Source organism: Ranitomeya variabilis, chromosome 3, assembly GCF_051348905.1.
Source record: "Ranitomeya variabilis isolate aRanVar5 chromosome 3, aRanVar5.hap1, whole genome shotgun sequence".
Taxonomy (NCBI): domain Eukaryota; kingdom Metazoa; phylum Chordata; class Amphibia; order Anura; family Dendrobatidae; genus Ranitomeya; species Ranitomeya variabilis.
In genome coordinates, this window is record NC_135234.1 from 565,939,946 (window position 1) to 565,955,748 (window position 15,803).

General features: G+C 43.8%; 1 protein-coding gene across 2 annotated transcripts in view; it reads right to left on the bottom strand.

Moving 5' to 3' along the window:
- NDFIP2 (Nedd4 family interacting protein 2) overlaps positions 1-15,803 on the bottom strand; it is a 112,854-nt gene that overhangs the window by 77,209 nt on the left and 19,842 nt on the right. For both annotated transcript variants that reach the window (XM_077297185.1, XM_077297184.1), the window contains exons 2-3: positions 6,375-6,531; positions 3,249-3,376 (exon numbers count right to left, since the gene is read on the bottom strand). In XM_077297185.1, the coding sequence (XP_077153300.1) occupies positions 3,249-3,376; positions 6,375-6,531 (285 nt within the window). The remainder of the gene's footprint in view (positions 1-3,248; positions 3,377-6,374; positions 6,532-15,803) is intronic.

The following is a 15,803-nucleotide window of genomic DNA, read 5'->3' on the forward strand; positions in this document are numbered from 1 at the left end:
TTCTCGACCCTCTTCAATCTGGCTTCCGCTCTTTACACTCTACTGAAACTGCCCTCACTAAAGTCTCTAATGACCTACTAACAGCTAAATCTAATGGTCACTACTCCATGCTAATTCTCTTGGATCTTTCCGCAGCATTCGACACTGTGGATCATCAGCTCCTCCTCACTATGCTCCGCTCCATTGGCATCAAGGACACCGTTCTCTCTTGGTTCTCCTCCTATCTCTCTGACCGATCCTTCACTGTATGTTTTGTGGTTCTTCCTCCTCTCCCCTTGCCCTTACTGTTGGGGTTCCTCAAGGATCAGTCCTAGACCCTCTCCTCTTCTCTTTGTATACTGCCCCTATTGGACAAACAATCAGTAGATTTGGTTTCCAGTACCACCTCTATGCTGACGACACACAATTATACACTGCTTCTCCTGCTTTCACTCTGACCTTCTTAGAAAACACCAGTGATTGTCTTACCGCTGTCTCTAACATCATGTCCTCCCTCTATCTGAAACTGAACCTGTCAAAAACTGAACTCCTTGTGTTCTCTCCCTCTACTAACCTACCTTTGCCTGACATCGCCATCTCCGTGTGCGGTTCCACCATTACTCCCAAGCAACATGCCCGCTGCCTTGGGGTCATCCTTGATTCCGAGCTTTCATTCACCCCCCACATCCGATCACTGGCTCGCTCTTCTTATCTGCATCTCAAAAATATTTCTAGAATTCGCCCTTTTCTTACTTTCGACTCTGCAAAAACTCTTACTGTCTCACTTATTCATTCTCGTCTGGACTATTGTAACTCTCTACTAATCGGCCTCCCTCTTACCAAACTCTCCCCGCTCCAATCTGTCCTGAATGCTGCTGCCAGGATCATATTCCTCACCAACCGTTACACCGATGCCTCTACCTTGTGCCAGTCATTACACTGGCTACCCATACACTCCAGAATCCAGTACAAAACTACTAACCTCATCCACAAAGCACTCCATGGCTCAGCACCACCCTACATCTCCTCTCTGGTCTCAGTCTACCACCCTACCCGTGCCCTCCGCTCCGCTAATGACCTCAGGTTAGCATCCTCAATAATCAGAACCTCCCACTCCCGTCTCCAAGACTTTACGTGTGCTGCGCCGATTCTTTGGAATGCACTACCTAGGTTAATACGATTAATCCCCAATCCCCACAGTTTTAAGCGTGCCCTAAAAACTCATTTGTTCAGACTGGCCTACCGCCTCAACGCATTAACCTAACTATCCCTGTGTGGCCTAATAAAAAAAATAAATAAATAAATTTAAAAAAAAAAAACATAATCAGGTTCCTCGCATCGTGTTCTCATACACTTTATGCATTCAATAGCCTCTGTGTCTGTACTGCTACATACTTAGGCTGTTAACTGGTTCATGCAGCTTTACATGAACACCCGAGCCTTACACTATGGCTGGTCCAAATAACTAAAGCAATTGTTACCATCCACCTCTCGTGTCTCCCCTTTTCCTCATAGTTTGTAAGCTTGCGAGCAGGGCCCTCATTCCTCCTGGTATCTGTTTTGAACTGTGATTTCTGTTATGCTGTAATGTCTATTGTCTGTACAAGTCCCCTCTATAACTTGTAAAGCGCTGCGGAATATGTTGGCGCTATATAAATAAAATTATTATTAATATTATCATGTGTCACACTCATCATCATCATTATTATTATTTATTTATTTAGATAGCACCATTAATTCCATGGTGCTGTACATGAGAAAGGGGTTATGTACAGAGTTAAGGATATCATTTACAGTAAACAAATTTATCTGCGCGGCTTCAGCCATTATGTTACACAACATGTGGAGGCCAACCCTACACCCGGTTTCTTACATAATTTCATTCCAATTATGGCTTGTTGTTTATTGGAAAGCACTTTTCCTGGGTGTGCCGACTATGAGGAGTAGACATTACATAAGTGCTTACAGCACAATTTATAGTACAGGATGAGCGCACTCATAATTTAGGTCTTAAATTAACTTTTACACAGCCACAAATAGATTAGCTTTAAAACATAGCTGGGAATAAGGAAAATTACATGGACACACTGATATTCTGGGATGATTTCTTAATCCAACGTGTTCACAGGGAATGGCAGCCATTACACATACTATATGGACGGGCTGTTTTTTCTTCTAGGCTCCTAAGCGTGTAATGCCATGTTTAGGGGAAAAAAATCCACTGTTTTGGTCACAAAGTCACAGCAAACCCATGACAAGTGTTTTTTTTTTCAAATTTCACTGTGTATTTGCCGCTGATTTCACTCTACTCCATTACAAAACACTGGACATGGTGTAATCTGCGATGAAAGTCCACAAGAATGATCACGCCGCAGATGTGAAATGCTCTCACTTTGGGGCAGTTTTTTTTTTTTTTTCTTTCCGTAACCTGTGAACGGGATTTTGTAAATTACTGTGTGGGAAATCCGCATCAGAAATCTGCAGTAAATTCTCAATGTCTGAACTTCGCTTAAATCTTCCAGTTGAAAATTGTTACTTTTCTCCAATTTAATCATTACATTGCAAATTTGTCATTTTGGCGACAAATGAAAGCTTCTATCGGAGCTGAAACGTAAACTTATATTCAGAATAGCATCATGGCTGCCAAGAATTACTGTAATTAATATACTGACGAATCTGTCAACCTCTGGATCTAAACAGTCACAGACAGACCCTACTTATATAGATCATCATCAGGGTTTTTGTCATTTTTTACATACTGAATAGCACGGATATATGCTGCAATACAAGTATTACAGAGCCTGGGGGTCCATCAGCCGAGACACAGAAGGAATGCAAGCAAGAAGCGATGCAGCGCTGGGCTAATCAGGCTCCCGCCCTACTGTATGTACGGAGAGGAACGTCCAGTCTTTTATCCAGACTATCAATATCAACAAGAAACAGGTTTCACCGGGATCAACTGGGTTCTCTTATTTCTGCAGAAAGAGGAACCACCACATAGCACCCATGCTGGGGGGCACCTGGGAATCTCCCTGCAATGGTCGATATGCGGTGCTAGATCGGAATTATGAGGAACGTGAAGCCTATTTCTTAACAGAAGGGACGTATGTGCATTGCAGTCCCATTCATTTCAGTGTAGAGTTTGCGTCTATGTCTAGTGCGGTGTCATCACAGGTTAAATTAGAAAAAAAAAAGATCAACGTATAATTAAATGTTACAAGAAAAAAAAAAAATATGTAAAATAAGCAACCAACAGAAAAACGACTTACCCTCTGTGCGGCCTCAGCGGCGACAGCGGCCATGGCCGCAGCCTTAGCCTTCTCAGCCTCGTCATATGTTGGAAGAGTGGTCGCCACACTATAAGGGGGCGGCACAGGGTAGAATTCATTCTGTGCTTCTACCAAGAAAAAACAGGAAAAATGCGTCATTTTACTACAAGCATAAGGTAACTAGGATTAAAAGCATCAAGCGTACGTTCTAGCATTACAACAAGTGGTATTAATAGGTGAACTACTGTGCAATGGTGCCATGGGGCTATACAGAAACTGCTGCACGTCAGGAATGGGACCGTATGAAGGCTCAGTACGGAGACGTAGGATTTCGCTTGACAGCTAGCTCACTAGTCACGGGTATAATAAAATGGAAGATTTCACATTGCCAAGCTAAGAAACAATGTATTCAGTCTTCTAGAATCATTGTGCCCGCTAAACAAACCGTGCCATCTTCATCCAATGAAACGGCCCATTATCTGGTCTTCTTGGAAGAGACCAGCCAGAACTGAAGAGCCCTCTGTTCATGAATAGGAAGGACATCCAGACAGCCATCCTAGAGCGGACATATTATTCATGTGTCATCAGGCCGTGCAGGGCAGCCCACCGCTCCTAACAATGATTCTCCGGACACACAAGCAGTCACAGCAGGTGCTCCTATAGTCTCAGGTACAGGTACTGTCACACAGTCACACTTTGGACGCTACGACGGCACGATCCGTGACGTCGCAGCGTCGTATGATTATCGCTCCAGCGTCGTAGACTGCGGTCACACGTTGCAATCACGGCGCTGGAGCGATGCCGAAGTCCCCGGGTAACCAGGGTAAACATCGGGTTACTAAGCGCAGGGCCGCGCTTAGTAACCCGATGTTTACCCTGGTTACCAGCGTAAAAGTAAAAAAAAACAAACAGTACATACTTACATTCCGGTGTCTGTCCCCCGGCGTTCTGCTTCTCTCCACTGTGTGAGCAGCAGAGCCGGAAAGCACAGCGGTGACGTCAGACGTCACTGCTGTGCTCGCTTTCTGGCAGGCCGGCGCTCAAAGTGCAGAGAAGCTGAGACGCCGGAGGACAGACACCGGAATGTGAGTATGTACTGTTTTTTTTTTTTTACTTTTACGCTGGTAACCACGGTAAACATCGGGTTACTAAGCGCGGCCCTGCGCTTAGTTACCCGATGTTTACCCTGGTTACAAGCGAACACATCGCTGGATCGGTGTCACACACAACGATCCAGCGATGTCAGCGGGAGATCCAGCGACGAAAGAAAGTTCCAAACGATCTGCTACGACGTACGATTCTCAGCAGGATCCCTGATCGCTGCTGCGTGTCAGACACAGCGATATCGTATGGATATCGCTGGAACGTCACGGATCGTACCGTCGTAGCGATCAAAGTGTGACTGTGTGACGGTACCCTAACAGATCTAGGTTCACTCTGTGTAATAAGGAAACTCTCTAACGCAGGAAACGCTTCGGACTACATTTAAAAATAAGAACTAAGGGGAAGTTCCCAAAATATAATAATATGGTGGTCGCTGGGGTCAGCAGCACCTTCTAGATCAGGCATGAAGAACACCTCGCCGAAGGATGTTATGGGGCCCCCAGAGAACCGAGTGACTCCAGTTCTCACTTCTTCATGTTCAACTGAATTCTCATCTTTCAGACAAATACAGTTAAACACTTTGGCGCTGGGACAGAGCGGAGCAGCGCTCGTCAGCCCGGCCCAAAGGCATGACCGCAGCGCTCTGCTGCTATTGCAGGCGTCGCAGCGCGGAAGAGGCAAGGACACAGCGTGAAACAGTGAACGCTCCAGGAGCAGTATGCAGAGGTGCAGGGCCTGTGGGGTATGTGGGAATAGTATGGAGAGGAGCCATGTGGAGAAGACATTACAGAGAAGGGCAATGTGGGGGGGACATTACAGAGAAGGGCAATGTGGGGAGAGACATTACAGAGAAGGGCAATGTGGGTAGGGACATTACAGAGAAGGGCAATGTGGGGGGGGACATTACAGAGAAGGGCAATGTGGGGGGGGACATTACAGAGAAGGGCAATGTGGGGGGACATTACAGAGAAGGGCAATGTGGGGAGAGACATTACAGAGAAGGGCAATGTGGGTGGGGACATTACAGAGAAGGGCAATGTGGGGGGGGACATTACAGAGAAGGGCAATGTGGGGGGGGACATTACAGAGAAAGGCAATGTGGGGGGACATTACAGAGAAGGGCAATGTGGGGAGAGACATTACAGAGAAGGGCAATGTGGGTAGGGACATTACAGAGAAGGGCAATGTGGGGAGGGACGTTACAGAGAACGGCAATGTGGGGGGGACATTACAGAGAAGGGCACTGTGGGGGGCGGACATTACAAAGAAGGGCACAGTGGGGGTGGACACAGAATGGCGGAGTATTGCCGACTTATGTTTTCTCAACTCCGCCATACTGTTACAGAGAAACGGGCCTTTTTATTTAGCGCTAATTTTTATGGTCTTTACTAGGACTCGTGGCTGAATGGGTAATTATGCAGAATAACCTAAAGACAGAAAAATCCTGTCAGCCACTAACACTCAAAAACACCATAAAATGTAAGACTAGACAAAAAAGTTAATACCGCCAGAGCAAATTTACAAAGAACACACACACAAAAATGGAATACACAGTTGAGCAGAGGGAATAAAATATGAGCTACAATTGGTTACTTTTGACCTAGTGAAAGGTTCACATAAAAGATATATTTTCATCTTCTAAAAGAGAGGTCATATCACTAGGATGTCAATCATGGTTGGGTCCTGATTTAGTTCTGAATTCCTTCATATTGCTGCTTTGTAACAGCCGGCTATGGAGTGGACTCCTGGTGGCCCATTTGCTTGCATGGGGCTGTGCTGCAGTTCCCCACAGGGTGGAAAGGACACCTTAAGGGCTCCTCACATGTTGGGATGGGTAGTCCCCTTCCAACTAATACTACCTGCAATCATATGCTAGGAGCTGTACATTGCTATACAAATTAAGGATCATGCAGTGAAACGTTTCATGTAGTAATTCAGTTCTCCTTGGACTGAAAAGAAGGTTTCCACATGGCCGATACACATGAATGGGCAGCGATGATCACAGCGTATCACCATACATACCAGTGTCCACACCACTGTCCACGACAATGCTGCTGTACGGGGGTGGAGACGCATCTACTGAAGCTGCGGCTGTGGTCTGGCAAGCTTGAGAAGCTTGTGATGAGGTTGATGGCTGCTCTGCAGTTGGGGTCTCCGAGGCATCTTCCTCATTCTCTAGCTAAGAAAGGGAAAAAAATATATATATGAGTTCACTTGCTCCACCTCCCAAGGACATAATATGGAACGTGAAAGGTTAATTACTACCGTAGATGATGTAGTTAATATTACTACCTGGTCTCAGTCACTCTGGTCTGTTTTGCATTCTACACATAAAAAAGGTTCAAGATGATGTAATATGTACAGGAGCCTGTTGATGGTGCACAGAGGCCTGAGGGATTGTACCATGTCTGATCCTTTGGCATCATGGGTGACAAGTAATGTGTATATTTATGGGGGAGTCTGGAGAGAAAACTACAGGAATATTGCAATACTATGATCCTTAGGCTAAGTGATCAATACCAGATCTTTGGGGTCCGACATCGGGCACGGTCACTGAACTTATAAGTTCCAGTGATGGATAACCAGTAGCAGAGCTCCACCAACTATTTAGTAGCCGCTGCCGATTACCACAGATCCACTACCATTCATTCCCAACTGTGTACATCCATCCTCCGCAAGAGGTGGGAACAGCTGATGGGCTGCGGTGCCAGGTGTCGGACCCTCAGTGATCTGGTATTGAAAACCCAAGGATCAATCATAAAAAAGAAAGACCCTTTTAAACAAAATGTACCTACTGTTTATGACCAGGTAAGATGGGAGGACCCGTATATGAAGTGATAGAATGGTATACTTCCATTACTAATCTGTGCACTGCGGTAATTATTACAAATACAATAGAAATAAACCTTGCTGTATAAAATCACACGGTCAGAGAAGAACACAGAAAAGTCCTTCATGAATGAGATCAGTCTGGGACAGAAGATCACAGTATAACACATCACTGAGAGCCAGGTCGTCACGCCTTGTGTCCCTACAACACACATCTTCAAGGATCATACATCATACAGTGGTTCTTACAGAGAAAGAACTGGAGACACTCGACCTCTTTTCTGAAAGCAATATTAATGGGAGGAAAATAATGATAGATGCCAGCCACCCTGGTACCAGGAGAACCTTTACGTTCCCCCATAGGAAATCAATGTAAAAAATGATGAGCCGACTTAAAGGCTAGGTAACTTTGGTAACTTGCTTACACTCATTAGAAAAGTCATGTGCTTCATTCTGAAGACATTGGCTTTATATTGAAAGGGAGGATCCCACTTCTGTAACACAATGGACCAGTTTTTATTGTCGGAGAAGCATTACATGAAGTCACAAATGGGCTTATCTACCTGTGCACCCCGTCATTCTGGCTAATAAATGGGGTCACGGGCACAGAACGGCTCCATCATGTCCATAAAGCAGACATATCTCCACATACTGTTCGCCTGTAATATCTTCTTAATGGATGTAAATATGAGATACTATATTTTATAAAGTTATTGTATGTAGACTGTAGAGGTCAACTACAAAGACCACATAAGCTTGTTACATTACAAGTGCCTTGGGCAGTATGGCTTCAAAAATGTCACTAATTCCTGCTGGTCAGGGACCAGATTCATGTTTGGTGACAAACACAAATGGTATACTTTTTGATGTTTAAATGACATTTACTTGAAATATCCAGAAAGAACGAGATCTCTGGGTATTTCCGTCAGATCAAGCAAAGCTCAACCACAAATACCATACATTGACATCTCGCTCACACGAAGCCAGCGTCTTTGCTCTAGAAGGGCAATGCTGACCGTTTTTGGCATGTGCGTAGACCAAACCAGCTGCCATATATCAGCAAAACATAAGGATTCCGAGTACATGAGCACTGCAATACAATACAAGCTAAACGATTACATCTAGAAAGAAGAAGTAAATGGGATCCAACGACAAGAAGACAATGGCTCCGTCAAGGCTCCTGTGAAAAGTGAATGATGTGACGGCTGGGCAAATTTCATTAAAAAGTTTGCAAAATTAGTCAGTTGGTATAGGGTCAGCTCAACTATCCTCTGATCTAATAATGTGGGATTGGGCATAATGAATTTCAATATGCTTGATCTTTTGTGGTCCAAAAAGATAAGCAGCACCATAAGTGTCAGGCAATGGCTTAAGGCTCCCCATATACTGAAGTTGGTCTGCCTCATTGGTATTGTTGATGGCCCACAGCTTTCACTGGTCCAAAAAGTGAGCATGACTAGGTAAAGACCACTTGTGAAGCCTCACAGCGTGTACTGTCAGGATTCTCCGGTACCGACGCCAGAAGCGGGCGGTCATATGACTACAAGTATGTGATCTGGAAGCTCCTGGCCACATTCCCACTAGATCTCCAGCTCCTTGTGCCGGCACCGTAGACCTGACAGCACACAGAGTGACTGTAGACTTTCTTGTCAACACTAGACAAACCGTTTAGGACGTTCTATTTCGCTTCCATAAAAAGTGGTGAACAGCTCCCCAAATCCATAAACTTTCTGATTGAGGGATGGAAAACAGATTACTGAAGATTAACTGTACTTCACATAACCCACTAAAGGCCCATACACACAAGCCTGTAATCGTAGAAGGACCATTGATAAGAATGACCATTCCTGATCATTGGCTGTAAATATGTTCACTGATGATTGGGCTATTTATAAAGCCTAAAAGTCGTCGTTGTCTCCTCGCGATGTGTTGCAGACAATATGCATGCTGTATGAATAGGATGATGGTGGTGGTAACCATTTGTAAATGAGTTTCCATTGACTTGTATATAGTCAATCAATGCTCAATAAGGTGAGAAATCTGTGAATGTAAATTGTAGCACTAAATTAAAGGGGTATTCCAGTAGATAGACGTTATCATCTGGTCACACTCCACAGGATAGGCGATTACGCCTAGATCTGCAGGAATCCGAAGACCCTCAGTGATCGCCAAAATGGAGCACTTTTACCCCAGTGAGAATGGAAAACAGTGGTCCCACAAATCCATAGGGAACGAGTGGCGGTCAAGCATGCGCTCTCCTATATATTCTTATGGGGGCAAAGTGCCCCGTACTGGTGATTGTTGGAGGACTCAGGAGTTGAACCCCCACCGATTTAAAAGTTACCACCAATCCTGTGAATGGGTGATAATGGTTTCCAACTGGAATACCCCTTTAACCATTGTGAATTAGACATTAGAGACCAAATATTCACCGGTTTGCTGAAATCTACATATACTTTTTTATGAGCCATATATCATTAAGAACAGGATTAAAGCCGACATTGAGTATTAAGCTTTCCAGAAAATCAGACAAAAAATGAAATGTCATGTTCAAGAGTTAAAAGATTACTGTAAACCACAACTCAAATTACCTGTGAACGCAGCACATGAGCTGCCTGTACGGCCACAGACATACTGTGCCACGTGCCAGTGACCCGGCTGGTAACACAACACCCTGACCGGCCCTGAGCGGTGCCCTACAATAATCGCTCTCTCACAGACTGACGAAGATGTGCTCCATACACACACAAACCATGCTGACTGTTTTTCAAGGATTGCTAGATAAGTGAAAAGTAGAGATGTTTTTTTCCTCATCTGAACAAAACTGCTAAACCTTGGACGACAAGCGAAACAAAATAAACGATTTTTCTTCAACATGATAATACAGATCTCCGAATGAGCGCGGACACAAGGGGTTTGTCTGCAGATTGGTTGTGGATTGGTGGTCTACAGCGGACGTTTTCTGCTATGTATGAACATAACCCGACATTGAAGCAACAACAAATACTGAACGTTTCAAACTAGAATACTGTAAGGCTGTGTGCACACGTTGCGTAAATGGATGTAGACATATCTGCATCTCTTGGCAGGAAAAACACAGCTGCAAAAACACACGTTTTTGAAGCATTTTTGCCCCGCATTTGACCAATTTGAATGAAGTCAATGGTGAAAATCGCTGGCAAAAACACACTGAGAATTGACATGCTGCAGATTATTTTCTGGATCAAATCTGCAAGTTACAAATATGCAACATGTGCATGACACATCAGCTTTCTCATTCACTTTGCTGGCGTCAGGACTGCTTAGCTAGCAAATCTGCAACCTGTGCACAAGCCCTAAAAACTATGACCCATTCACATTGACTTCAATAATAACAACTAACGGATCCAGCAGCAATCAGTTTTTTTTTTTTTGTTTTTTTTTTTGTTTTTTAACAGGACTAAGGTCGATCACAACTTTTTTGTGTAGCTTGCAAAAAAAAAAAAATGATAAAAAAAGGGATATCAACTGGATTCATTTTTTTAAATCCAGAGATAGAAGAAAAACAGAACCATTAAATATCCATCCGCTTTCCTTACATTTGAAATGAATACTTTTTTTCTCCTTTAATCACTAGATCTGTTTCAAACAGATGATTGCTGGATAAGTGAACTAAAGGTACCTTCACACGAAGCGACGCTGCAGCGATAGCGACAACGATGCCGATCGCTGCAGCGTCGCTGTTTGATCGCTGGAGAGCTGTCACACAGACCGCTCTCCAGCGACCAACGATGCCGAGGCCCCCGGGTAACCAGGGTAAACATCGGGTTGCTAAGCGCAGGGCCGCGCTTAGTAACCCGATTTTTACCCTGGTTACCAGCGTAAAAGTAAAAAAAACAAACAGTACATGCTCACCTGCGCGTCCCCCAGCCTCTGCTTCCTGACACTGACTGAGCTCCGGCCCTAACAGCACAGCGGTGACGTCACCGCTGTGCTTTCACTTTCAGTTTAGGGCCGGCGCTCAGTAGGTGTCAGGAAGCAGACGCTGGGGGACGCGCAGGTGAGCATGTACTGTTTGTTTTTTTTACTTTTACGCTGGTAACCAGGGTAAACATCGGGTTACTAAGCGCGGCCCTGCGCTTGGTAACCCGATGTTTACCCTGGTTACCAGTGTAAAACATCGCTGGTATCGTTGCTTTTGCTTTCAAACACAACGATACACAGCGATCGGACGACCAAATAAAGTTCTGGACTTTATTCAGCGACCAGCGACATCACAGCAGGATCCTGATCGCTGCTGCGTGTCAAACGAAACAATATCGCTAGCGAGGACGCTGCAACGTCACGGATCGCTAGCGATGTCGTTTCGTGTGAAGGTACCTTTAGCCTAAGGCCGGTTTCACACGTCCTGATATTTCCTGTACTGGAAAAAACAATACCGGAGATATCAGTGTCCATGTGTGTAATACTTGTGGCACACGCGTGTAATAATTGTGGCACATGCGTGTCAACTGTGTGGCGTATCAGTACCATAAGTAACAGCGCCGGGAAAGCAGCTGTACAGTTAGCGCTGTTCCACGGTGCAGGGTCCTGAAGACAGCTCTGATCAGTCTCCCCTGTTCTGCCGGTGATCAGCGCCAGCAGGGGAGAATGTTGAGAGTTATATTCAACTGATAACAGTGAGAGCAGGCGTCGGCTGATGGGACTATTCATCAGCCGCCGCCTGAGTTATAAAATAATAAAATAAACGGCATGGATTCCCCTGAATTTTGGAAAACCAGCCAGGCAAAACTCACAGCTGGGGGCTGCAACCCTCAGCTGTCAACTTTAGCAAGGCTGGTTATCAAGAATAGAGGGGTCCCCACGCTATTTTAATTTTTTAAATAAATAATTTAAAAAAAAAGGCGTGGCCCCCTTTTTGACAACCAGCATTGCTAAAGCAGACAACTGGGGGCTGGTATTCTCAGGCTGATAAGGGTCCAAAGATATTGACCCCATAGCCTAAAAATAGCAGCTTGCAGCTGCCCAGAAAAGGCACATCTATTAGATGCGCCAATTCTGGAGCTTTCCCCAGCTCTTCCCACTTGACCTGTAGTGGTGGCAAGTGGGGTAATATTTGTGGGACTGATGACATCTTTGTATTGTCTGGTAACATCAAGCCCACGGCTTAGTAATGGAGAGACCACTATAAAAGACACCTGTCCATTACTAATCCTATAGTTGTGTGGTAAATAAACACAGCAATTATAAGGTCTTTTATTTGAAATCAAAGCAAAAACACACTTTTCCATTTTTATTTAAACAAAACAAACAGTTATACTCACCTAACGCTCATTCCATTGAAGCCAACATCTCCTGTAATAAAACAAAAATAAAAAAAGCAATATCCCTCACCTGTCCAATGTTCTGTCCCACGCTGTAATCCATGTCTAGGGATAAATAGTATTCAACCTGGATGGTGCCTAGACGCGATTGTCCAGGCTGAGAAGCACTGATGAACGAGCTGCTGCGAGCGCAGCATCAGTGAGCCGCGGTGACATCATCGAGGTTACTGCCAGTCACTGAAGCTGAACTGTGCTGACCTCAGCACTGTGAGGAAAAGGTCACTGAGTACGGCACAGTTCAGCTCAGTGAGTTCACCACAGAGAAAAGATCAAAGATCTGCGGTGAACTCACTGAGTTGAACTGCGGTGAACTCTGACTTTTTCTCACGGTGTGGAGGTCGCCGCAGTTCAGCATGGCTGGGGACACAGCCTCCGTGACCTGGGGGGCTGCGGGCAATATCCAAAGCCCCCTACCAGCCTGACAATTTCAGGCTGGTGTGTATATGTATATGTATACGTATACACGTATATATGTATATACATACATATTTTTATTTTTTTTTTGTCAAAAATGGGGGCACCCCAAGCCGTTTGTTTTTTTATAATTGATTTATATAATTAGAAAAAAAAAAAAAAAAAAGAGTGGGGCCCCCTATTCTTGATAACCAGCATTGCTGAAAATGAAAGCTGAGGGTTGCAAACCGCAGCTGTGAGTTTTATCAAAGCTATAGGGGAACCTATGCCATTTTATTTATTTTTTATTTATAGTGCAGGCAGAAGCTGATGAATACTCCCATCAGCCGCCGCCTGCTCTCACTGCTATTAGCGGCAGCAGGTGTAGGCCGTCGCTTGCTCTCGCTGTTATCCTCTGCTTGCGCTGATTACCAATAAAATTGGGGAGAATGAGGAGAGCAGTCTTCAGCACCCATTGATGACACGCCTGTGTGTCATCCGGGTGCGGGACGTTTTGCGGCCCGTGCTGATAATAATAAAAAAAAAAACAACAGACATGTCAGCGTATTTTGCCCATGGACACAGGGTCCGTGGAAACACACTGACATGTGCACAAACCCATTCACTTGAATAGTTCTACGTGTGTTAAGTGTCTCCGGTATGTGTGAAAACGGCCACCACACGTACTGGACACACTGACGTGTGAAAGAGGCCTTAAGATAGGTATACTGAAGTATATGGTAGATAACATAGAAAAAAAGGCATTATTGTGACATAAAAAAATTATTGTAAATCATTATGACTAAGGGTGTTCTCCATGTCAGACTTTTCCTATCTAGAATGTCTGTTTTTTTCCTTACCAGTGCATGTGACAACAATCCCTTTTTTTATCTTTGTGTTATCGACTGTCAGTCACCAGTGGGACTGTTTTATGAATGAAGGATTTTTGTCTATTTGTGACAATTTATAGAACTTTATTACATGTAGATGAGGTTTGCAAATGCCTAAACAAAAATGAAGGGAAGGACAAAAATGTTAAGTTACATCTTCCCCCTTCAGAGAACTTTGGTACTACGGATTTTAACACTGGCTTTTATATAGCATGATCATAAATGTTTATTAGTTTTCTTACAAATTATTTAGCTATTGGATTATCAATTAAATTATTAGCATTTTACGATGTGATGTTTCCTTATAGGAATCTAGGCGGTGTACATGGTTATTACTCAATGAAAAAAGTAGGCCACAGTGTAATATCATTCAAACTGAGAAGAGCATCATCCTAATCTTCCATCCATGACACTTCATCACAATGACAATGTTATCAGGCAGGTTCAGCTAGACAAGGTATGTGCTGCTGTCTGCTCACAGCTTTCTTACCAAGTGCCCAGCTTGATGCTGACAGCTCAGATTTATGTCAGAGCTTTACAAATACAGAAGGTGAAATAGGTATTGAACACCTCACTAATGTTCTAAGTAAATATATTTCTGAAGATGCAATTGACATGAAATTATCAACAGATGTTGGTAACAACCCATCCAATCTACGAAGGCAAATAAATCAAACCATAGATGTCCATAAAGTTAGTTGTGAAATAAGGAGAAATTACACGGGAAAAAGTATGGAACACACTTTCTAAAATGTATTTAATATTCCTACAAAAGCCTTTATTAGTGACTGCTTCAAGATGCCTCCTGTATGGAGAAACTAGTCACATGCATTGCTCAGGTGTGATTTTGGTCCATTCGTACACACAAACACTCTTCAAATCCTGAAGGGCACGTAGGCTCCTTCGATGAATTCTGAGCTTTAGTTCATTCCATAAATGGTCTATTGGATTCAGGTTCAGTTATTGGCTGGGCTATTATAGGAGCTTTATCGTCTGTCTGTGAAATCAATTGAGCGTTTTCTTGGCTGTGTGTTTGGGTTTGTTGTCTTGCTTATTTGTCCACCTTCGTTTCATCTTCATGATCCTGGTAGATGGCAGCAGATTTTTAACAAGAATGTCTACGCAAATTTGTCCATTCATCCTTCCTTCAATTATATGAAATTTGCCAGTGCTGTATGCTGAAAAACAGCCCCACACCATGATGCTCCCACCTCCAAATTTTACTGTTGGTGTGGTGTTTTGGGGCTTATGAGTACCTTTTGGCTTCCAAACAAACAAAGTGAGTTTTATGGCATCTAAAGAGTTAAGTTTAGGTCTCCTAATCAGACTATATTCTCCCATTATTTCACAGTCTTGTATAAATGTTGTTGAGCAAACCCATGGAAGCGTTGTTACGCGAAATGACTGTCGTCCTTCTGGTCTTTCCCCACATGCCTCTGTAACCTGCACAGCTCGATCAAGCTATTTTTTGGGGGGTGAATGCCACATATTCTTCTATCTTCAGAAGTAGTGTATACTTTGATGCTGAGCGCCTGACATCATTTGGCGAACCGCTTCAGCTCTTTGGCTACGGGTCTGCTGTTCCAGTTTATGGTGAAATGTTCTTTTCACTTTTGCATTATGGCCCCAACAGTTCTCACTGGAATCTTCAGTAGTTTAGAAAGTCTTCCGCAACTAATGCCATCAGCAGACAGCTCACTGGTTTTACCCATCTTGAGATGTTTCTTGTGTGGCACCTTGGTAATGAGACGCCTTTTTAATAGGCCATCAGTTGAACCAGTTGATGTATTATTTTTCACTAAGTGGCAGGATTGCCTTCTAATTACTGACAGATTTCAGCTGGTGTCATGACTTTCCATGGCTCTTCATGTGTTCAATACTTTTTCCCTATATCATTTCTCATTATTTCACCAAACTTACTTTATGGACATCTATGGTTTGATTTCTTTGCCTGTGTGGATTGGATGAGTTGTTAC